Below are 25215 nucleotides of genomic sequence, written 5' to 3' on the forward strand. Positions count from 1 at the left end.
CCTTTGCAATACAAGTGCTAAGCTACCAAAGACCACACCAAAAGCCAGTTGGATATTAAAAGAGGAATAGCCTCTTTTGGTGAAATTTCAGGTAGGCATTCATGAAGATCTGTGACTGGTTTTTTTTTCTATGCATGATTTCCACTATTAATTACTTCCCCCTTTTTGTGTAGGAACACTGAAGGCTATCATTTTCCTTCTACACACTTTGCTTCCTGGGAGCTCCACAACCTCTAAGGAATGTCAGGACTGCTGCAGGACAAGTCATAGGTGTCTTCTAACATACCAGGGGTGTCCTCTGATAAGCTCTCAGTATGAACTGTGGTTTTTGCAGACTTTATCTCACATCCTCATCTAGTCTTATTCTGGTTAAAGTTTGCAGGTAGTGTCCTTTAGTTGGTGATGTGGTAATTTCTTTTATTTCCTCCACATTGTAAGAAGGTGCAGAGGGAGTGGTAGTGTCACAGATGGTTAGAACAAAAGGTTGGAGGAGTTTCTGCATTTCCTAAACATGCTTTTTTCTTTGCATGGATACTGTGAAGGTGTGTGAATATTAGAAAAAATTAAGCATCCATAGCTGCTGTTGTCCATAAATGACTGTTCTGCCTGTACCTGGCAACATTGTATCAGGTGTTGCAGGCATGGTATTGCAATAGATTTTTAACAAACCATGGTCTACAGCTTTGATATATTTTGCTTTCAATTGTGTGGAAGTTTCCTTCTAACCTTCATTTTCAGCTGTTCTCAGTTTACTGCTTTGAATTAGTACTCCTCAGTGTGTCATACAGAGTAATTCCTCCCCATGGTAAGTGTATATGCATGTTGAAAACTCATCTATTGGAAATATATCCATTCTTTTAGTTACACTTAGTCAGTGTTGGAACATAATCACTCTTTTCTGTATATCCCATTAATCCCCTGTAGCACTATTATTTCTGCAAGTAAATAAGTTCCATTTTCCAGTGCTTTAAAACACAGAATGAGGTACTTTAGAGATTTTCACAAGATAGCTATAACAAATAGGAAAATCTTCTGGAGTTGCTTTCCCTTCCTCTTGATAATCTTGTCTGTGCAGTCAAAACAGTGTCAGCCTTTATGACTGCGCAGAGGAAGTGTCCTTCATTTTCACTCACCTTTGGCTCTCCAACCCTGATGACTCCTAAAACACACTGGCTGTTCCCAATTTCTGCATGTGCAACTAGATTTTATTTTTATTTAAAATGTTTGAATTTTCTCCTAATCTTTTTGAATTCTTCTGACAGCATCCTGCCACTAGCAGGGTGTAAGCAATATTTAAGGGGAAAGTGTATTTAGTTATTTATTAACATTAATATTTTGCTTCCTGTCTTCTAAGTGCTAGTTATGTCAAAGTGTGCTTATTCTCAGCATTACTTACCACCCAGGCAAAACCAATATTTTTGCTGGTTTTCCCCGCAATCTGTGTCTTTTTTTTTTCCCCATAATTTTGAAGAACTATTAAATGTTCAACACACAGGAGGAAACTCTGGTTTTGCTGATCTTAGTGAATCAATTTATAGAAACTGGCAGTTTTGTCACTTAATAATACTGCTGGAGGAATCTACAGCATGTCAGCTTGTCATTCTGTTTGCAGGGTAGTATTTGTCTCACTCACACTTCTCCCTCTGAGCCGTGCAAGGAGTCAAAGAGGCACTCTGGAGGGTGTTGCATCCCCTGGCTTCCAAAGAGGAAGAATAGCTGACTAACTTTAAGTTATGCCCCAAACTTTAGACTTTAGTGGGTAAGCTGAGGTAAATCCAGTGCCAGCACTTCATGGCTTTTGAACTGTGTGTAGTTTATGACTCCTTGGAACCAGATCCTGTGCTCATGGCATATCAGACTGTGGGACTGAGTTTGAAGATTTGCTGCCCAGTCTGAATCCTGGGAGAAGATGAACCAGCGAAGTCTTTTGCACATCTGAATCATGGGGGTGACCCAGTCCAGTGAAATGGGCATTTGCAAATATGATGGATAAATCCTGGGGTTGTCCCAAATTAATTTTTCTGACTCCTGGGACTCTTGGCTGTATGATGATTTTGATATATGGCTTGTAGGGTCTATAAGACGAGTGACTTTTGCAATCAGTGTAAATGTAGAGAGGAATAATAGTGGTGGATGAGAATTTTTTTTAACATGACTGTACTCGAAACTTGGAGTGAACTCAAAGATATAATAAAGTATTTCACCTTTAGGACTAAACACTACTAAATTCAAAATAAAGGCATTGGTTTTGATTGTGGTGTGGGATTGGCAGAGTGGTATTTCTGTTGGCAGGCAACAAAAGGGCTGCTGTCACTGGATAAAGACGGAGGCTCTTAGGTTCTTGGCCTGAAAGAAATGTAGTGCCTCATCCCCATTGGAGACTTGCCTTAATGTCTTAAGTGACTTTTGGAAAAGCAGCTCAGAATCTTTGCTAAAATGCATTCACAGCCTCTAGTTCCCTATTCAGCTCTGGAAACTTGGCAGAGCAGATTCTGGCAGTGGTATATGAGGTCTTCTAGACAGTTTGAAGCAGATTTGACAGGCCTGTATCCAGAACACAACAGTAAATGGAAAATATTCAGAGACTTCTGTGAAATTCAGTGAACAGAAAGCAGGGCCTCCATCCAGTGGCTGCTGGTCTGATTCACAGATCGCCGTGGGTGTTGTTTGTCTGTGTAAGGCACATCTGGGTCAGTCATCCGGGAAATTGGGGAGGCTCCTTTTCCAGGAGCATAAGCTCTAGTTAAATTTGAGCAATTGCCACAGGATGAGCACCCGTTGTGTGCATGAGACCTGGGGTAAACTCATGCTGTGCTGAAGCCACTCCAGTTTACTTCTTGTGATGAGCCCTTTAGTTAAAGTTTAGTTTGGCCTGTAAGACCTGTACAGAGCCATCAAACCATAGATATAGTGCATTCCTGCTCTCTGTAATGCTTTATGTGCAATATTTGTCAATTTACTTGGGCTTTTAACAACGAAGTACACATGTAACTACTAAGGATCCAGTCTTGTGAAGCTGGAGTCACTCAGGTGTGAAAAATTAGAGTTCACTGTCTCCCTGAAGACTGTTCTGGGTAAAAGGTTCATCGTATCTGAGGTACAGCACCAACAGCAAGAAAGGTATGAATGTCCCTACAGTCTAGAAGATGAGGACTAACTGTAGGCACAGGATTATTTTGACCAAATGATAATAAAGATTTCTCCTTAGAATGTGGAAAAATTGGGGTTTTTTTTTGTCGCAAGTGTGGCAGATTTTGTCACATTGAGAGAGGTTTTCCAGTCCTGTTTCCTCAGTATGTCCTCCGCCTGAGACACTCACTCGTCCTGTCATAGCTTCAGCCCGATTGCTGACCTAATGTTTGGCCTCTAGTAATGTGGCTGAAGAAATCTGCTGAAGAAACGCCTTCAATGAGGAGCAGATAGCATCAGTGACAGCAGAGTCTGGCACCAGGAGGGATTGGGTTCGTACCAGCAGCAGGGAGATGTTGATGCACTTAAAAAACAATTTGGCACTGGACACAAAACCAGCTGTCATAGCAGCACAGTGTTAAGTCCAGATACTCATACTGAATGCTTGGTCCTGTGGAAGTAAAGGATTGTTAGAAGCTCACAACTGGTGACAAAAAAAACAAACATAGGATCAGTGATGAAGGAAAGACAAGAGGAAAAGTAGCACTGAGATCATGGTAGTTTAAATGGGATATAAACTTATTTGAACAGGGATGTGAGGGATGCCTGATGCTGTGGAGCTTTACTTAGAGTGCACAGAATGGATGGGTCAAATAGGGAGGTGTGAGAGAAAACAGTATTTGCGTGTAAAAATTGGCCTGATGGAGAGGTGGTGAGTCAGTAGGACAGAGGGCAGGCAAGTGAAAGAGGGATGAGAATTCACTTCTAAGAAATTGTTAGAAGGAAAAAATGCTTCAGAATGTTATCATATTAACCATATTAAAACCTCATGGGGATGTATGGATTGTTCGGGATGTTAAGGCAGGCAGCAGGAATACACCTTGCCAGCCTTCTTTGGACTCAAATAGTGGGTGTTGAAAATCAGATGCTTTGGTTGAAGAGCTTGAGAGACTGCATTTTTTTGCTCTAACTAACCTGCTTGAAAGGTTTGGTCTCTCCATGGTTTTCCTTGTGATCTCAGGGTTGTGTTAGAGATGTTTGGCATTTTGTTGCAATTTGGCAGAGATGTGCAGTTTTTTGCGTTTCAAAATGAAAATTAAGTAAATTGGTGGGGGGAGTAATTATGTAGCTCAATAGCAGATAGAAGTCAAGATACTTTCCTCTCAACTGGCTTCAAGTGAAGCCATCTTCATTAGCATGCATATTTCAGAACACATACTTAGTCTTTATCATTAATCTTAATATAGATCATGTATTTAAGTCAAGAGGCAAAAAAACCAAGGCAGCCTATGAATGGCTCTGGTACATAATTTTCACTCAAGAACACATTTATCTTGATGGCATCTCTGCTGGAGCTCTAGCAAATGTGTTTTTCCAGGAGAGATATGGGAATAAATAGCTACTAACCTGACTGACTGTAATACAAACCTCACTCTGATGTTATAAATTGGTTATTCTTAAAATAAGCAGGAATGTGTGTTGTTCTAGATAAGCATAAAAACTGAATCACAATTCAAGGATTGCGATTTATACTTTAAAATAATGTAGTTTGTCCTGTGTGTCACTTCTCTCTAGTTCTAATTGAATTTGGGTACCCTTCTACAGGGATGATGGGCAGAGTGGTCAAGCAGATGGCAGAGTGATGGATGTGGTTTATCCCGCCTTTAACACATGGACAGTCAAATGTGCTGAAAACTGCCTGAATGTCTGGGCACAGAGCCATGTCCAGACAGAGGACAGTCACTACTGGTGGTGCAGGGCTTGGTACTGGGGCCAGAACTGTTTAATCTCGTTGTTAGTGAACCTGTTTGATTGTGCTGGTGTGTCAGCACATTTGCAGATGATACAAAACTGGGAGGATTAGCCGAGGCACCAGAGTTGTGTTGCTATCCAGAGGGACCTGGACAGGAGGAATGTGACAGGATCCTCATGATGTCCAACCATGGGATATGGCAGGTGCTGGCTCTGGGCAGGAGCAGCCCTATGTGCTGCTACAGGCTGGGGCTGACCCCAGAAGGGCCCTTGGGGTCCTGGTGTACCCCAAGGTGACCATAAGCCATCAATTGCCCTTGTGGCAGAGGTGACCACCTACATCTGGGACCTGTGCCAATAGGTGGGCTCCTTGTTACAGTAGAGACATGGCCATGCTGGAGCAAATCCAGTAAAGGGCCACAAAGATGGGTAAAGAATGGAGCATGTGTCATATGAGAAGGCTTCAGAGAGCTGGGATTATTTAGTCTGGAGAAGGGAAGGTTCAAGGGGGCCTTACCCAGGTGTGAATACTTAAATGGGGGGAGGGGTAAAGAAGAGAGATCTGGTTCTCAGTGGTTCCCAATGTTGGGACAGGAAATTCTATTTAAGCATAGTAAAATACCCAACATTTTATTGTGAGACTGACGGAGCACTGGATTGGGTTGTCCAGAGAGATTGTGGAGTCTCCATCCTTGGAGATACTGAAAACCTGACTGGACATAGCACTGAGCAATATATGCTGTAGGTGACCCTATTTTGTGGAGGAGCTTGGATTAAGCCATCTATAGAGGTCTCTTCCCACCCCAGTCATGATGTGATTCTGTGGGTAGGATACATTTTTGTTATCACAGGAAAAAAAAATAAATCACTGGAATGAAATTGCAACTGTTCAGATGGTTTCAGGAGAAAACAGGAGTAAAAAGCACTGTGTAGCTAAAAGTTCATAATAGTTAAAACTTGAAAACGTTACTGTATTCAAGTCCATGTTTTACCTTTTACAGGATTGTCAGTTCTTGTCAGAGGATCACAGAATCACAGAATGGTTTGGGTTGGAAGGAATGATAAAAATCCTCTAATCCCACCCATGACACCATGGGCAGGAGTTGTCACCAACCATGAAGTCAGGTTGCTCAGGACCTCATCTGGCCTGGCCTTGGAAGAGAATGAAGGACACTTGTTTTGAATTACACTAAGAGAGTTTTGGTGGTGGAAGCCTGGCTTGGAAAAAGTGACTTTGAATTTCCTAGCAGGATGTGCTCCTCAAGCAGCATATCATGTACATGGTATTACCTTTGTATATGATGTACCACAGCTGGGGAGAGCTCCTAGAAGAGCTTGTCTGCTTCTGTGCCTCCCTGCCAGCAATAAACAGTACCAGGATCTCTATTGCTTTTTAAATGCATCTGATTTGTTGCTCACCTTCCTTTTTGTGTGTTTATTCCCAAAGGTGTTGTCTTTCTAAGTTGGTTTGCTCTGAAAAAGCTGGGAGTATAACAGCTGCAGGCTCTGATCTCTCTGGAATGAGTTTCTCGGAACACTTGAGAGAAATGCAGTCTCAGCCTTCAGTAGCTTGCAGGGCTTGGCATAAAATTGCTCTTGTGGGTCCCTTCCAGCCCAAGGTATTCTGTGATTCTCTTGTGGGCCAAGTTTATCTCTGTGCAAAACTGAGCATTTTCCATATCCTCTGGGCCATTCTCCTCCTGAAAGCCATTATTTTGTAATCAAACCTGGAGAGTATTGATCACTGGAAGAGGTTAACTTGGCAGGTTTTGAGGGCTCTGTTTGAACTGGAAGTGACAGCAGTGGGAGTGGGCATTTCTTTTTGTTTGTAGGGGAGAGTACAAAACTGAAGAATTTTACTCTAAACTATCTTTGGTATTAATGTATGGTTTAAACAGTGGCTGGGGAGGGGATATAATCTGCAGCTTACTGGTGGTGGGCATGAGGAAAAGACTGGTTGTAGTGTAGGTGAAAAAGATATTAGCAGCAAGAGCTTCTGAAATGCTATCTGCTGAACAGTAATCCTGGTTACATGCACCCCCGGTGTAATTAGTGTGTGAGTGGGCTGTGGGGCTGTAGTTGGAGTAGAGAATTTTCTTTTAAATGTATTTACCATTGTGAATAAAAAAGTGGAGAGGAGGTGGCTTTTTTATTAATAAAAACTGTTGCAAAACATCATCTTTATGCAAATATTAAATAAGAGACATGTCTGTGCACAATGAGATGTAAAAGGTGCTGGAATGAAACTTGGAAAATATAAAGGCTGTTATTTAATAGCAAATCAACCCTCATTTTCCCTGTTTCATTCCTTTTCTGCTTTATGTTTTTGTGCAGCATGGGGAAGGCCTTCAGACAGCTGTACTGACAAATTCTAGTTAAACTGTTGTACCCTGAGCCACAGGGTGGCCTTGGGCAATGCATGAGCCTGACATGATGAAAACATGTTTCTTTCAGCTGTCTGTGTCAGATTCCTGGATCTCAGGTTTCTTTTACAGTCAAGATTTTTGGGCCCATCTGGAAGTATTGTGAATTCACTATACCAAAGCCTGCATGCAGACAGAGATCCTGCAGTAACCCTGGGAGTATATATGTATATCTATAGGAAGTATATAAAATGATGCTTGTTCTGCAGGATTTTCTGGGTAAGCCATAGAAAGTTTATGCTGATCCCTGTCCCTGGGTATGCAGGGTTGGATATCTCTGCCAAGAAAAATCCTGCTACTCCTGCATGGACAAGAAGTAGGTAGAACCTTTCTTCTTTACCCTTTCTTCCCTTTCACAGCAGTCATGGCAGAGTCAGGGCCTTGGCCTTTCCCTACCCAACAGCTCTAAGAGCGAATGATGAGGAGTCATTTCCAGTGGGATGGAAAACAGTTCAGGATGGGCTAACTTCCCTGTATTTCCTCAAACTGTGCTGATGCTCCACCCTATGGCACTATCTCAGTACTCAGATAACATTGAGGCTGGTGCAGAGCTGGTGAGAGTTGTTGTCTCTGGACTCAGGCTAGACACTGGAGGAGGCTTTCACCAAGCGCTGGGGCAAGAGGTAGGGAAGAGTCAGGGTCAAAAATACACAAGAACAGAGGATAACAAGACAGTGATTGCTATGAATCATAGTCGGCCTGGTGGAAGGCGCACTTAGGATGGGTCAGGGTTGGATCTGGAGTACTTATGTTTACCTGCAAGGACCTAAACATAAAGTTTAGAGGAAAACTGAAGATTTTCAGAAATTCTGAAATTCAGAGGAACTGCAGCTAACAAATCCTTATGTGTTTATCCTTAGAGTTTCCCAGGGGCCAGCTGCATCAGCAAGAGCCTCCTTCAGCAGCCACAGCAAGAGCTGATACTTGCTGTTGGTGAGTTTGGTCCCATCTTATGGGAGCTGAACTACTGGAGAGTGCTCCTTTCCCTTGGTGTCTGAGGGTGCCTTGGACTCTGAACATGTTAAATCCAGCATTAATTGAGGCTGGTCTTTTGAAATGTAGGAAAGTTGTTGCTAACAAGTGTTTGGGACAATGTGTAAATAAACAGGAGATGATAGGGAACAAGGAACATGTCTGTGGTTATAAAAACAAATGTAAATATTTGGCTTACAGAGAACCAGAATTCTGTTGCAATCAGTTTTCCAGGCTGTTGGTGCCTACCATTTCATGAGACTTTGCCATTTGGGGCAGTCATTTGCTGTGCCTTTGTATAGAGGCTTTTCAGGTTGAACCTGACCCTAATATTGGTCAAGACCATGTAAAAACACAAAGACCAGAGATGAGCAGATAGCAGAAGTGAGCCTATGAGACCAGCAGCATTACATACAGAGAAACTACAAGCAGGATTCACCTGTTCAGACCCTCTCTGTCTAATAAGGATGTTGATAGAAAAAGTATTTAACTCTCTGTGGTAATTAGAAAAGAAAATGGTGAGACTTAGTTGCCATTTGAGAGAAAACCGGCAGCCAGGGCAGAGAAGTGTGCTGGTACTTGTCTGCTGGGACTTGGGCACAGCCTGGGCTTGAAATCTGGGAGGAGGAAAAGGAGCCAGGTCAAGGGAGACTTTCAGAGATTGCTTTAGAACAGTCTTGGGCAGAGAGAATGTCTTCAGTGCACTGTAAGACCAAGCACAGACATGCTCCTGAGTTAAACCTGCAGCAGGGGTGCCCATTATGTCATTTGTCTTTTACATAGAATGGACATGAGAACAAATATAACTTGGAGGTAGGATGAGAACTATGCAGCTTGGTGAGCAATTAAATTTTATTTCTATTTTTTGAAACCTCTGTAAGGACAGCTGTAAAATCTTGGGTATCTCCTTGGAGTTTTTGGTATAATCATGAATAAATTAATAGCAAACAAGAGGGCAAAATGAAAATCTGTGGACTATTAAGATAGCTTTGGAAGAGAGAGCTGTCTCCTGGGTCTCACTAGTAGTTTCTCCTGGAGTACAAGGCTATTTGCACCAGGGCTGCTCCGGAGCTGAGCTCTCAGGACAGACCCACAGATATCACAGTGCACCTGCATATCTGATGTGGAGAGTCTATGTTTTTGAGAATAACAGGCTGCTTGCATTGGTATGATCCAGGTGTTTCCTGCATTTGCACTGCAAACCAGTCATTCCTTACAGGTGAATGACCAGAACTAAATAGTCATCACCTGCATGTTGGCATTTAAAATGTTTTGTGTCCTGCAGTATTTCACATGAATAAGTTCAATCTTCAGGTGGATTATTTTCCCAGCAAAGAGTGTAGTTTCATCAAAATGGAATTGTTTGCGTGATATCTGCTGCTTTTTATGGGTCTCTAGCTGGAAGATTTATTTTCTTCCATTGAAATGCCTAAGAGTTTCCTTTAGACTTAGATCTGCAAAGAGGGTATTGTATTCCCTTTGGTGTAATCCAATATTCAGACTTGAGTGAGTGGAAAAGATGCAAATGAAAAGTGCCAGAAGGAGCAGAGAGAGACTTTGTTTTGTAAGAAAGGTATTGAAGTTTCTTGTCAGAGGCACTACTGGCAATGTTTGTGCTGATTAATAATACATATATTTTTAGGAGAATTTATTATAAATAAAATGTACCTCATCTGTGATAATGTTTGATCTTAAGGTATGGTGTATTTAAGGACTTTATCAATAAGGATTTGGAACAATTGTTAGATTACTTAGTCTGATCTCATAGATTCCTGGAATTTTCTAAATTCTGTATCTTATTCCCTTAAACTGACACTTGATGCATTGTGTTGGAGCTTGAATAAAGGTGGACTGTAATTTCAGATAAACCCTGGGTGCAGAGGAAGTGAATGAATGAATGCAAGAGGTGAGCAAGGTGTTGCATTTGGAGGCTGGTGCTTTTCTAAGGCATGGGGAAGGAATCTGGCACACTTCCCAGAGCTCTCTCTACCTCCCTCTTCCTTCCCGTGGTGTAAAGGGGATGAGTGGAGGGCCTCAGACCTCCTGCCATGGAGGTGTGGTGCAGAAGGTGCCATTGCTGGTGACTGTCTTTCCACAGCCTCCAGCTCTGAGGCGAACATTTCTCTGAACCACCAGCAGGCGTGGCCTGGATGTGTGGGACCTGATATGCCAAAGGAACAATATTCTGTAATCAGCCCCAAGCAATTAGTTTTGAAGAGACACTGTTCTTTTGTAAAGGTGCCAGGCTCTGGATGGAGTCAGAATGTGGATTTACTTATTTATTCAAATTAATTCACTTGCTGACAAGCAGGAGAATTTCCTTCCTGGGTGCTGCTGTAGGCACTGATCATGGTGCCGCTGCTCAGCACTAAGGTAAACCAAACCCCTCCAGGGCCCAAAAATCTCACCCAGTGAGATACTTCAAAGGACTTAGTTGTTCATGTTCTCTGAGTTAGATACACGGGAGAAATACTGATTGTATTCTCAAGAGGTCAGAACAACAAAAAGAACTTTACTGGCCACTTTAGAAAATCAAAGAACTTTGACAAAAGACTTAGAGCTGCATTCAATCAACATAAAGCACTACTCAAAGCATTAACTTAGCCCATTCAACTAGCAAACTCTAAGCCTGTCTGATTTTAAGATTCTCAACATCCCAAGAAGAGGGAATTAGAAGAGGAAAGTGAGAAAGACAGAAAAGAACAAACATAACTACACTCCTAGTTCTAGCAGTGTTCAGCTGATAGAAATTCTAAGAAAAGGTAGGATCAAGACACATGCTTGCCCCATGTCTCAGATTAAATGACCTTTGACTTTCCCGGGCCCTTCCCCTAGGTGGAACTCTTGGTCATTTGGCCTCTCAGGAGCTGGGCTAGGGGCTCCAGAGATGCGTCTGGAGTGTTGCCTCTGGTGTGCCAGGGATTGCAGCCACTGCAGAGCTGGATTACAAGCTTGGGGTGTGGGGTGTGCAGGGCAGGGCATCACCTCACCAGAGCCAAGGCCTGACCTGCCCCTTCCCTACAAGTTTTCGAGCCTGAAATGTTTTGAGCCAGCAACACTTCCAACCTCTCACACCCTGAGGTGCTGCCGTCCCCTTGGCAGGCGCACATGAACACCTGTGCAGAGCAGGGCTGCAGAGATGTGGCCCTGGACTGTCCCACCATAGCACAAGGGCTACATGTGTGATGTGTCCAGCCCCAATTGTGTCACAGGTAGATAGTGTAAAGCTGGGACAAAAGCTGCCTCCTTTCCCAGCTGTATATATTCACATGCAATCATCTTTCTGCTCATAATTTTTCTACACCTTGACTTAGCAATTTCTGTGTAACTTTTTCTAAAAAATTCTTTTTTCTTTCTTTTTTCTCTTTCTTGATTCTGCTGCACTTCTTCTGTATTTCATCTTTCATCTTTCTCCAAATTTCAGTTCTTTTGACTTGAATGAAGCACAGGAATGAATAACCTGAGGAAGGATGGAATGATTTTGTGGCCAAGGCAGCTGAGTGTTTTGTTCAATATATTCATAGCTGCCTAAAAAGGGGAATGATCAACAGCACTAAGCTGGGAGCAGTAAAAAAAATCAGCCCATGTGAAGAATTCAAGAAGGATCTTGGGAGGCATGGTGACTGGGCAGAAAACCATGAGATTCCACTATTTGTGATTGTACAGGGATATATGTGGTGAAAACCAGTCCTAACATCACGTATAAAATAATGTTTAGCTGACTATTGCCATTTAGGAGTGGTTTACCTGGGCTGTGATAGCTTGTGTGGTGAAGACATTATCTTGGTTGCTCAACAATAGTCAAAAAAATAAGTCAAGGTGTCCAGGAATTAGTAGGAAGAGGACAGAGCAGCAAATTTTGTGACTCTTGAGCAGTCTCAGGCAATCAGGCTAACAACCGTCTCAGGATATGGAAAACTCCAGACAAATATGTCATGGGAGCATTTAAGTAACGATAAGGAGGTGTTATTCATAAGGGTATAGCTATATTGGAGTACAGGCAAAACAAATTTATACCCAAAACCCACTAGACATTTGTCTGTAAGAAACATCACTGCTGCTGTTGTGCCTCGCAAAAAATTCAGTGATGCAATGTAAGTTTTTATTGGCTCAAATTCAAGACTGCGTGCATTATTCATAAGAAACAAAGGTACCACTGAATTGTTCAGGGCTTGCTGAATAAGTGTTGAAAACCAGCAATACCACACTAATTTAAGTATTTTTTTCTTTAATTATACTACAGCCTATGAAGCCAGGGCCCTCTAGCAATTGCACCTCTTCCTCTACAGGCTTGGTAGTGTAAAACAAATATTTGATGCATAAAAATATGCATATGGGACATCAATGTTTTTTCTTGATCAATGACTTCATGATAATGTATTGCAGCTTGTTTGCTGCATTTCCAGCAGTTTGGGGAGGATATCTCAAGTGGTGTGGCAGGTGCTAGTAGCTGAGATGGCAGGAGGACCACCCTGCTGTGGCTGTTCAGTGTATTTGTGGAGGAAAAAATGTCTCAATCCTCTCCTCCTGAGAAGGCTATGGCACCAAGACAATCTTCCTCCTCACACACAAGATGCTTCCTCCTCTTTACATCCTGAGCAGAGTGAGCCCAGTGGCTGCTGTTGGCAGATGCAGGAGCTGCTGTAGAACAGTAAGGAACTCTCATTTCCAGAGACTAAGATATGTCTGGTGTTTGTTAAAGGCTGAACATTATTTACCCTGCAAATGAGATTTATAGAATTTTAAAGAGAAACTCTATGTCTTTGGGGGGAAAAAAAGATTTTATGTGTTATTTTCAGGATTACTGAATTTTTAAAGCTTTCCTTAGAGAGTGGGTCACATTTTCATCTGGTATAAATATTGTACAATTAATGTGAAGCATATACTGGCCTTTTGCCAGGTGAGCATCTGACTTTTTATGTAATTTTCTAAAATCCATCCTTTTTTTCTCAGTGCAAGGATTTTCTTGCAATGGGGGAAGGTAACTGGCCAATTGTGCACAGAACATTGGCTAAAAGACAACATAAATAATGAAAACAGGTTAAAATGTGTATCTTCTTTCTCAGAAGCATTGGCATGTTCTCTAACTGCATAGATACACAACTTTGGGTCAGGTTTCTGGCTGTTTGAACTGGTGGTTGATGTAGAAGGTGTTGCCTTTCCCAATATTTAGAGGAATTAGAGAGCAAGCTGTCAAACTTGGAGCTAGTGGGAAAAGAGCTGGTGAGATGGCCAGAAGTGAATGGTTTCTTTGGGAAAATCACTGCTGGCTGAGAAAATATCATTTGTAGAACAAGACAAAACATTGTATCTTAATAATTTAACTGAACAGGGAAATAAAAGTGCCCTTTTGATGCTTTTTTGCTTCTTTTTGTTTGATACAGTGATAGCACTACAGGCTTCTGACTCTACTAGTTCTGCTTCCCAGAATGAAGCCCACCCTGCTATTAATGGGTGCCATCCAACTTGCTGAAAAAAGCCACAGAAAAAGTCTGAATAAATTTTGTTGATTTCATTAGAGACCTTTGCTGACCTTCAGTGTCCTGTTCCTGGTAGGTGATGGGCATCATGCAGGAAGACTCCTGCACCTGCAGAAGCCCCAGGGATTTGTGTGTCACTGGCAGGTGGGCTAAGGCCAGCACAGGTAATTGACCTTTCTTATGCTGATAAGGTGCTGCACTTATCTCTGGCATGGTCTGAATGAACAGGGCTAGGTCTCTACTTCTTAACTGAATCTCCAATGGCTCTGTTAACAGCAATCTTTCAAGACTCCTCAACATATTGCTCACATCCACCTGACAGCTCTTAGACATTTACTTAAGGATCTCATTGCTCAGTTTTTCAGGGGCCTCTTGCCCAGCAGGACCTTGGCCATTTTGGGAGGACATTCTCAAAAGGGCCTGTAATTTCATAATTTTATTTTCTCTCTGGTGAAGGTGACCTTAAATGCCCTTATAATCATTGATCCAAATCTTCAACTCTGAGCTAAGTGCCCTATACCCTAAAACCATTTCAAATAGCCAGAATAATTTTCTCTATTTCGTTATAAGTTTCCCTGGCTATCTTTGTCATGTCGGTTCTACAATGGTTGTTAAATAGCAAAGCAAAAACTATTTTTATGTCTGTAGGTTAAATGCAGGTTAAAGACATCTCACAAATGAAATTTCCAAATTAAGCATGGATATACCTAATCCATTGTAATCTGGCTTTACTATGGTTTCCCATACAGATAAAAATTCCTATTCAGTAGTCTGGTTTATCTCCCTTTCCAATCCTTTCAGATTAAATAATAATATTTTTTTCTATTATGACTTATTATTATGCCATTGAAAATTATGAGCAAGCATTAGATTTAGTCACCTAAATGTTTCAAAGGCAAAGTTTGCTTGATGGACTCCCAGGACAGCTTTTCAAAATACTAAGTTCTTAATCTATTTTAACATAACATATTGTCATGATACTTTTTTTATTAAGCAGGTAGCAGTTATTTGGACAAAAAAAAGTGCTCTAGAACATCTTATCTTCAGCTTTAATTTCTAGGTCTGAGTCTGGATGTCCAACATTTTACTTGTCAAAGCAATTAAGTCTATAATCCTGATACATCCTGTTTGCTTTGGTTTAGCATTTTGCTTTTGGTAGTTCAGTCTGCATAACTTCTGTAAGTAGAAACCATCCTTCTTGTTGGTGATCTAATCAACTGATCTAATGTTTGAACCATGTATTTTTATAAATTATTTCCTTAAATTTCACTTTTTCATTCCCTAGCCTGTTAAAAGTCATCTGGTTGGTTGAGGTGAACAGTAGTGAGTTTAGAATGTCTTTTGGGTATGAATCATCATTACATCAGTAGTATTACAGAAAAGTAATACTGCCTGTAATTTAAAACTTGAGAACAATTGTAATTTTTGCTATTTTACACTGGAAGCCACACTGACCTATTAAATTCGTCAAAGCTGCAGGACTGGCTGAGGCAGACAAAGCAATAAATGAGCCAATAACACCTTTGATCAATGCTTTGTGCTTTTTCAAGGAAGATACTTTTCAAGCTCATTTTACTTTTACTAAAAAATGTTTGCCTTTCTTTTTTTTGATTTTTAAAACTTGAGGGTAGAATTAGACTCGTGGTGTCTAGCCACATCAAAACCCCTGACCCCCATATTTCGTTGAGGAAGGGAGACCTCTCTAAAGATGAACTATTACAGCCACACAAATCTTTGTGTTAGCACGGGCTCATACTTGTCTTTTGAAACAGCTAAATGCTTAGAATCACATAGAAAAGCATTTTTCTGATGCCCTTTTCAAATGGATTCACTTATCATTTGAATTGAATTCTGTTAAATTTAAGAAGTCTAGATTTTCAGGTGTGTATCTGGCATGAATATTTTAGTGACTTCAGTCATATGGGCTCCCTTTAAAAAACATCTCCATTTTATTTCTGCCAGACTTTTACAGGAAAATGAATGGACTTTAAAATTCCATACCAGTGCTTTCTCTTATATATTTTTGCTGTGACATTAGTTTGCTTAGTAACATAAACCCAACTACTCAGATTGGGAAATATGTATCTGTGAGTCCTTCTAGGAGGCTCTAAAAATATTAAAACTAATACTTAACTCCCTAATGATCTGCTTTAGGATCTGATTTGCTAGGCAAGGATGCTTTGCTTTTGAAACCCTGCATCTCTCTGGGTAAGTTGCCAATGTTTACCCTGGATGGAGGATAGAGCCTTTGCCTTTTCAAAAACACGGGCTGTCAGTTCAGCACCAGGAACCAGCCACTAGGGACAGGTGAAGGAGACTAATTAATGTGTGGCTTACCTGATTGCTCACTTGATGAAAAATCATCAGCTTTATTAATGTGATGGCAACTCACATTTGTAACCTAAATGGGTTTGTGCCCTTGTCAGTGCTGGGACAGCAGACAGATATCTGATGAGCCACAGCTGCTCTGCTTGAAATAGGAATAGCAGAAGGCAGGAATTGTCATCTGTACAGAGGGGATGTGACACAGTGAGGGGGCTCAAGCACAACACAGATATGAACAAGCACCTGGTGCCTCAGGTGCTGTCTTTCCTAGGGGAGCTCTTCCACTCTCTCCTTGTGCAGAGCATTAACATCGTAGTGCAGGTGGTGAAGCATCACAGAAGAGCTTTTAGGAAGGAACTGAGATGAGGTCCTGTAAATATAGGTGTTTTTCCCTGGGCTGATGGACTGCGGTTAATGACAGTCTGAGTCCTTCTGTGAGCTAAAACTTTATATCTGAAAATGAAATGGCAAAAAAAGAAAAAAACATGCTAAAGTGGCTGTAGAAACCTTGTGCTGGTGTTGAGCACTGGAGTTATTTTCATCACATGTCCTGTGGTGGCAGAGGGAAGCCAGTTGTTTGCTGCAGGAGTAGCAAGTATCAGCTACTCTGAACAACCCAAATGCCTGCCAAGTGTCCTGATATGCTGTTCCAGGAGCCAGAAGGAGCAGTGCACTGGAAAAATGAATAGAAAGATGGAAAGGGTTTCTGATGGGGCAGTGAACAAGTATCATAAGGCATCATTCCATCCTAGTATAAGAAGGAATTTTTTTACATTGAGAACAATCAATCACTGGAACAACCTCCTTAGGATATGGCAAAGTCCCCATCACTGGAAGTTTTCAAGGTGTGATAGGATATGGTGCCAGGTAATTTTATTCAGGCTTCCTTTTCCACAAATGGTTGCCCCATATGACCCTTTAAGGTTCCTTCCTGGCCTGGTCTATGATTCTAAAAGTGGTAGCCCTAGTGACATGGGCCTGTATGTGGGTATATAAGAGCCATGAATTTGTTCTTGGGATCCAACTACGTGTTATACTGATACAACTTATCTGAGGAACTGGCAGTAAACTTTCTTAGGGCATAGTTGCTACTGAAAGATGCCAGCAAGAGACCTTCTGCTTCAACATTTGGTTGCCCATAGCAGAATGTGCCAGAGCGACTCTACTTGGGCAGGGCAAGGTGAGTCAAGAGTAAATACATTGCTGTTGCTCCTGTGCAGGAGTAATTTCTACCTTACTTGATAGAAGCCAAGCAGCACAAATCTTATCTGCTTCCATCATTTTCCACACTTGGGTTTTTCACTCTTGAAATTAAATTTTTCTTTGGTTGCTTCACACCACCAGGGTAGCACATCATTAATGAAATCAGAAGAATTTTTCCCTCTGAAGCCCTCATGCATTGATTAGTTGGGAGGTGTCAGAAGAAGAAACAAATGTTTGTATATCCCATTCCAAGCAGCTAAAGCGCTGTGAAGGTTGCTGGTTCTCATTCCCAACATGTCCTAGCGATGCATCCCACATCTTCACACAGCATGAAGGAGAGGTGCTCAGGATAAAGATTAGCAGTGCTATCGAGAGGTGCTCAGGATAAAGATTAGCAGTGCTGTCATCAATTTTGTATTTGTGAGCTATTGAGACTGCAGTCATCACTACAAAATTCCACTTGGTGCACCAGTGTCACTGAAAATGTGTTGCTGCAATCTACTTAGGGAAGTGGCAAACAGTGGAAGAGGCTTTAACCAGTTCCAGGGTGCTGTGATTCTCCTTGTTGAGCCCTTCCTCACTGGGTCTCACAGCAGCCACTCTAAGTACAGATTCTCTGCAGGCATTGCTAGGAAAGAGCCAGAGGAAGCTCAAGAGCTCATTGGAGACCTGAAAAATAAAGTGATTTCCTGAGCTCACCCAGCCCTAGAGATGCTTCTGAGAACACCCAAGCCCAGGAATATTCTCATTCCCATAAACACTTGTACAGGATTTACTCAACCCTTCACCTGATGTCAAAGTTGCATCCCTCATAATTTTCCACCATTGACTCCCTTCTTTCCTCCCTTTATATTTTCCATTCCCTGTAATGTACTTAGCTCCTTTTTTCTTCTAATTTATAAATACTTTGATAACAAAATCAAGCCTGGAGCACAAGCTAGGATGCAGATATTTTTCCTTTTGTTAATAAAGATCCAGGCAATCCCAAACCATTTTGGGGCGGACTCATTTGTTACCGTTTGATGGACTGCCAGGTATCCATGGCATCCAATTTCCAATTGTTGAGTTTGTAAGCACATTTAATGTGGAAAATCTGCCAGCTCCAGACTGCTAACAGACCTCAAGGGCGCATGGGTTGTAATTTGAAAACTACTGTACTGCAAAATAAGACCAGTAACAGTGTGACACTGTTTAGGGGATTGTGACACTGTCATTAGTTGTGGCAGAAATGGAGCCTGCCATATTCATCAGTATTGTCCTCTTGCAGGTTGGTTGTGATAGGGAAAGAAGTGAACTTGCCAGTACAAGGCTGATATAGAAGTGCTTCTTCTCTATGTGTATTGGGACTGGAGTTACCTCCCTTGAGCCCGAACTATGTCCTAGTGACCCCAGCACTGTGTTCCACCAAGAAAACTGGAGATACTTGCTTTAAAAGCAGGGAAAGTTTTCCCAAGACAGATCCATGTCTCTTTATCCCACTGAAACCTGCAACTCTAGGAGCAGGCTGGGCAAGGATTCTCACTTTCCTCCAAAATGCAGGGATTTGATCTAGTCTAGGAGAGAGGAAAAGGTCCTCCATTCCTTCATCAGGCTTTGTGAGTGACCTTCAACAGCCATTTCAGCTCTGTGCCTCAAGTGCCCACTTCTAAAAAGAGGTAATGGCATGGACCTGCTTGTCTCATGTGGGTCAGAAATATCCAGAGAGGCTGGATAAGCACCAACAGTGCTTGTGGATGGGAAAGTTGCCAGTCACTGGTTTCTGGTGGCCTCTGTGCCAAACCCAGTAGCAGAGGGGCAGCCCTTGTGTGTGTCTGATGGAGAATTGAGATTCTGTCTAATGGAGAATAATGGCAACTTCTGACAGCTTTGTTCAAAATCATGCTGATCTGGTTTATGATTGCGTTTATGGGCTTGGTTAAGAGATGAGGAGAGCTATGGCTTTGTCTCCTCCTTTACAGAGCAATGACAAAGCATCAAATGACTGTGAGAAATGTCAGTGCAGGCTGGAAGTAATGAGCTGCATCAGCAGGATGTAATTGGAATTGGCAGGAGCCAAGAAACCTTTGCAAGGTGGGCAGGTGAGTAGCAGTTGTCTCCATATAGATACTGCTGTTTTTCTCACAAAAATGCCTAAGATGCTTAAGAGGTTAATCAGAAATTTGTGAAGGGATGCATGGCAGCTGGCCAATGCTTTATGAAAGACAACAGCTTCCTTAAAATAAATGAGGCTGTTAATTAATCATTGGGTTCTTGGCATATAGTTACCAACATGCATAGGCAGATCAACAAATGAATAATTTAATTAACTTATTCACAGTGGTTTATGCCCAGTGAATGCTAATTTAAGTATCAGTAAAAACGTGAGGTTAATTCTGGCATATCTAATTATAACATAAGTAGATTTTACTTCACACTATTGAGATAGTTAAAATCTAGAGTGAATAAAATTACTGTGAAAGCCTTCAGTACCCTGCAGTCTGCAGAAGAAACCTCACACTTGCTCATGGACTCATACTTGAGGCTGAGGGCACCGTTTTATGCCCCACCAGCCCTGCAGAGGCAAGCAGAAGCAGACATGGGGTGGGAGGTGACCTGGCAGCTCGGGAATGAATTTCTTCCCTGGTTTGCATCAGGGATTTGGTGCCGATGCAGCTCCGTGCGTGTGGCCGAGCTGTGCTGGCATGGTATGAAAACACACCAAAGTGGAGGTGCAGCTGCAGAGCTCAAAATGAGTAAGTGGGATAGGAGGAAGAGGAGAAGTGGAAAGCTGCTGATATTTCCAGGTTACAAATGAGATTTGAAGAGGGATAAAATTGCTTTGCTTGAGTCACACAAAGCAGTAGCACTGAAACACTCTGCTTCTTCAGGCTACTTCAGGCAACAACTGACAGAATGAGAGGACAGTCTAAAGCTGCGCCAAGAGAAATATAGGTTGGATAGTAGGAAAAAGTTTTTTACAGAAAGGGTGATAAAGTATTGGAATGGTCTGCTCAGGGAGGTGGTGGAGTCACTGTCCCTGGATGTATTTAAAAAAAAGACTGAATGTGGCACTCGGTGCCATGGTTTAGTTGAGGTGTTAGGGCTGGGTTGGACTCAATGATCTTGGAAGGTCTCTTCCAACCTAGTGATTCTGTAATTCTGTGTCATTCTGCCCTCTGGATCCCAGCCCAGCATCTCACATGGCTCCTGCCTCTTAACTTGCTTCCCCTGGCTTGCTGCAATGGCAGGGGAAGTAATTTTTCCTCCTCTTTTTTTCCTTTTTTTTATATGGGGATATTTTTGCATGGGCATATTTCCCCATATGATCGCATCCAAAAGGAGTGGTGGATGGTTGGTTTTTTCTTTTTCCCTGTGGTTACTCATGAATAAAGAGCTGCAGAAAACCAAGTACAGTAAATAAATGCTGATTGCAATGTCAGAGTGAAGCGATGAATTGTGAGGGTAACAGTTAACTCTGATTCATCTGCTTTATTTTTACTTTATGAATATTTTAAAAAATCCATAGCTCATCAGTAGGAATCTGTGAGTCAGGACCCAAGGCTTTTCCACAGAACATGATGCAGTGAAGAAGTGGCAAGCAGAAGTCAGTGGGTGAAACTCGTCACCTTCTCTAGTCCCATGGAGATCCTCAGAGGCTACTGTTGGATGGGGTCCATGCTACATAAGAGCAATGCTGCAGGCCTACAGCCTGTTATTAGAAGTAAGTCTGTAGCTGGAGTTCAAGAATTTTTTAACAAAATGCAACTTCTCCTTTGCGTTCATATGAGAGAATGAGCATAAGCACATAGGGGCTGTCCTTAAGGAAGAGCCTGCTTGAGGAACTTAGTTTGTGGATGCTTTTACTGAAATCTTCCTCTGCCTTGGCCACACAAATCAGGATTTCAGCCTTCCTTCAGCTCCGAAATCTGCATTAGTATTGCAAGAGTACCATGAAGAGTTTAGTCCTTAACAGCAAATATCACAAATTAAATGCTCAGTACTATGCCAAAAATTTTTATTTCTATGAATGAAGAAATGTTCCAAGATTGACTGGAAATAAATAAAAGCAGCAAATAGTAGAACAGAAAAATGTCTTGTCAGCTTTGTGCAGAAGGCAAGATACTGTTAAAAAAAGATATGCAGAAAAACATATAGATGACTATACTGGTTTTTTTTTTACCATAACAGGTGCATGTGAGGAAGGGGTACAAAGAAAATGCTTTTTACAAACCCACTGTCTGCAGCATCAAATCAATCAATGTTGTTAAAAGGAAAAATGGACTGGAATGTTTGAAAGGCAGCAAATGTCTGAATGTGAAAAGGACAGAGGCAGCCGGTCTGTTTATCAGAATCTCTGAGGCAACAGTGATTTTACAGTTGGATATTTCTTTTGATTTGTATTTGTTCTGTCTCAAATGAGTCATATCATGGTTATCTATCCTTTTTGCTGTGTTTTATGGTGGTAGCCTGTACCTTAACTCTGAGACTCAGATTTATGGAATGTTCTACAAGTAATGCCTCCTAAATCTGGGAGAGGATGAGCAAAATCTGTCAGGTAGAGACTGGAAAAATAATTGAATTTTACCAAGTTGAAATGAGCCTCTCTGGAGCAGGGCTTTGGCCTTTATTGAGCCAACTCCGACTTCTTTGAACTCAATGGGAGTACAAAGCCTGTGTAGGGAACTTTTGAGAGTCTCACTGACTTTATTTTCATAGTTACCCTGAGAATACTGCTGTAGTCAGATACCTCTGATTTAATGATTTTTCAAATGCTTTTATGTGGCTCAAGGTAAGGTGTGTGACATTGTTGGAGAGGAGGTGGTGAATTGGTAGATGTCAATTCTTTGCAGACTGTGGTGTCTGAGGCCTTGGGGTAGGGAACTGCTCACCCAGAACCTAGCAGAGGTCAATGGAAAAGCTGCCATCAGCAGAAAACTTTAAGCAACGAAAGTATTCCAGAGTTGTTAGATGTCCTATGGCATTCACCCAGCCATTAATCAGCACCACAGAAATGCACACACCTACTTACATGCTTGCTGGCAAAACTGAATTTGCTTAATGTGATTCAGCCTCTTCTTAGGGCATAGAAACCTTGAAAGCCAAATGAAAAGATCCTGTTTGCACCTTAGTTCCAGAAACATTATACCTGTACATAAACTGTTCCTGTGTTTTTCTGCCTACACTTCACTCGCATGTATACCTCCAACCTCTACTTTCTGCTCCCTATAGACAGCTCCATAGGATACCAAAAGGTTGATTTTTTTTCTGTACATTCATTTAACACATCACTAGAAACCCTCTCACTGACTGAAATGTGTTTTGATTTGGGTTGTAGGCAAATGATAGAGAAGATACAAAGTCAGGTTGTTGGAAAACAACAGCATGTCTTGTATCTTTGCTACTGTGCAGTTGTATGGGATTTGTTTCAAGTCAGCACTGAAAACATCAGTTTTCAGAACAGTTTCAGGAAAGAGTGAACTTTCACAGCTGACCTGTTACTACTTGTTTCAGAACAGTAAAATAGCCAAATTCCTCAAAGGACACTTGCATATAAATACTACTTTAGCACAGGTTTGCTTGTGATCTCTTGAAAATGAAATAATATGCAGTGTCTGCCTCTACCGAGAGGGGAAATTTATGTCTAATATTTACAGTAAATCAGTAATCCTCTATTTTGTTTATTAAACTGAAAACAATTTAAAAATTCTTTCCCAGTGAGCCTATTTTAAACATAATATCTTCAGAAATGTATTTTGAACTCCAAGCAGAAAGTATTTCATATGCTAAGTGAAGAGAAACACTAAATTTCAATTTTGTGTTTCATTTTTCCAGCAATTCATCACAGTAGGAACATTTGATAGTCTTACATATACAAATTTTCTTATTGGATTTAAATAATTCTGATTACTCCATGAAAATAATTGCTAAAGAAACAAATAATTGCTACACTGTTTCCTTGCACTATACAGAAAATCTTGAGTAAAATTGTGATGGAAAAAATTGCTTTTCTAATGGCAAATGGTGTTAATAAGGAATACACATTCTTAATGAGAAACTCATTGGAGGTGATGGGGAGAGCATGTGCAGTCCCTTTACATGGGGGAAAGCTGACAGTCTCAGAATTTCATTCATGTCATTCTGTAGTTTTAGATTTAAACTACATTTACAAGTACTTAGAATGAAGCATTTTTAGAATATATTGTTTAGATAAAGTGGCCTATTTCCCTCCATTTAACATAAAGACAGCTCATGATAACCAGATAGGAAAGAGAGATAAAATCTCAGTGAAGTGAGTCTCATGTTGTGCTGATTTTGGCTGGGGTAGAGTTAATTCTCTCCATAGTAGCTGTTTGGGGATGTGCTTTGGATTTATGCTGGAAATAGTTGATAAAGCACTGATGTTTCCATTACTCCTGAGCAGGGCTTACACAGAGTCAAGGCCTTTTCTGCTCCTCACCCCACCAGCAAAGAGGCTGGAGGTGGATAAGGAGCTGGGAGGGGACACAGCCAGGACAGCTGACCTGAGCACTGGTGTTTCCTTTCTGCCATGCAGATCCAGACAGGGCATGAGCTCCTGGGTCTGGTGCCACAGGGAAGCCAATATGTATTTGGTAAACTGAGATGAGAGAAAATTTATACTAAAGGCTTGTCCTCCATTCTTACCATGGATTCATGGGGATTCAGTAGTTAGGAAAACCAGAAGATTGTCATGTCCACTGCCAATAACTCATTCAGAAAGGACATATGCTTCCTTGAAACATATATTTTAAAATACTGTCTGGAATAGTTTACTATTTTCCCAGTCATTTACCTGCAAGATAAATATTCATGATTTCATTGCATGTTATTGATGATGTAATTTGCTGATGCAGGCTACATTATCAGTCTTGGGAAACTTCCATTAGGAAAAGAAAGAATAAATAGATCAAATCACGATTAGGTAGAAAATGTTGCTGGTTTAAGACCATTCTTGTCAGTTTAATGTCATTCTTTTGAGACCTTCACAAATCAAAACATTGATACCACACTCTTAATAGTCAGAATACCTTTTCTGATTGGCATGTGCACTTTTGCTCTTCTGACATCTCTTATTCTTCTAATTCTCTACATTACTTAATCACGTTTGTCAAAAACTCCCCAGAAGCCTTTTGGTGTGGTGTATGTCCAAGGCCATGTATTTCCTGGAAATGTTGGGGCAGTTACGGTGGTGAGAGCTGAGACAGGCGGCTGCACTCTGCTCCTTCCGACTGTCTCAGGAACGTCACAGAGAACTATTCAGTGGAGTATGTTGCCTCTGCAGATCTCAGCCTTCAGACTAAAGTTTACAACATGCTGAGGAGTATTTCTAACAGCTGTAACTTTTGTTCTCTGACACCCAACAGATGTCAGCAGATTTTAATGCTTTGCTGTCAAAGAACCATCAATCTCACTATGCCATGCTTAAAAATGTGCTTTCTTTATCCAGTGTAAAGAGACTGGTTTTTTAATGAAGTTTCCCATATTCAAATGCATTCTTTTAAATTCTGGCAATTTTGCCAAGTAGTCCAGATCACTTTGCAAAGCAAGACGTTCTCTTACTTGCTTGCTAGTTGCCTGATCTTGTCACATGCTGCATATTTTCACAGCAAAAAGCATTTGTCACAGTCAAGGCATTAAATAAATGCTGGCTAAGTCTGATCTCTGCTGGAGTCTGCACCAAACAAGTCTCCTCTGGCACTGTTGATGCCTGGGCACACTTGAAGACCTATATGTGTCCCAGCCTTGAATGTATCTAATCATTCATAATCACAGAATCGTAGAATATGCTAAGTTGGAAGGAGCCCATTAGGATCATTGAGTCCAACTCCAGGCCCTGCACAGGACACCCCAAGAATCACACCATGTGCCTGAAAGCATTGTCCAAATGCTTCATGGGGTCAGACAGGCTTGGTGCTGTGACCACTTCCCTGGTG

General features: G+C 41.4%; 1 protein-coding gene across 5 annotated transcripts in view; it reads left to right on the forward strand.

Moving 5' to 3' along the window:
- TMEM65 (transmembrane protein 65) overlaps positions 1–25215 on the forward strand; it is a 63476-nt gene that overhangs the window by 32840 nt on the left and 5421 nt on the right. For 2 of the 5 annotated variants that reach the window (XM_088051619.1, XM_088051624.1), the window contains exon 8: positions 13833–13920. The exons of the other annotated variants lie outside the window; for them this stretch is intronic. In XM_088051619.1, coding sequence (XP_087907745.1) covers positions 13833–13920 — 88 coding nt within the window. The remainder of the gene's footprint in view (positions 1–13832; positions 13921–25215) is intronic. 5 annotated transcript variants of the gene reach the window in all.

Source organism: Pseudopodoces humilis, chromosome 1 (assembly GCF_049639895.1).
Source record: "Pseudopodoces humilis isolate 2021_Gansu_Grassland_sample_001 chromosome 1, ASM4963989v1, whole genome shotgun sequence".
In the NCBI taxonomy this organism is placed as follows: Eukaryota; Metazoa; Chordata; class Aves; order Passeriformes; family Paridae; genus Pseudopodoces; species Pseudopodoces humilis.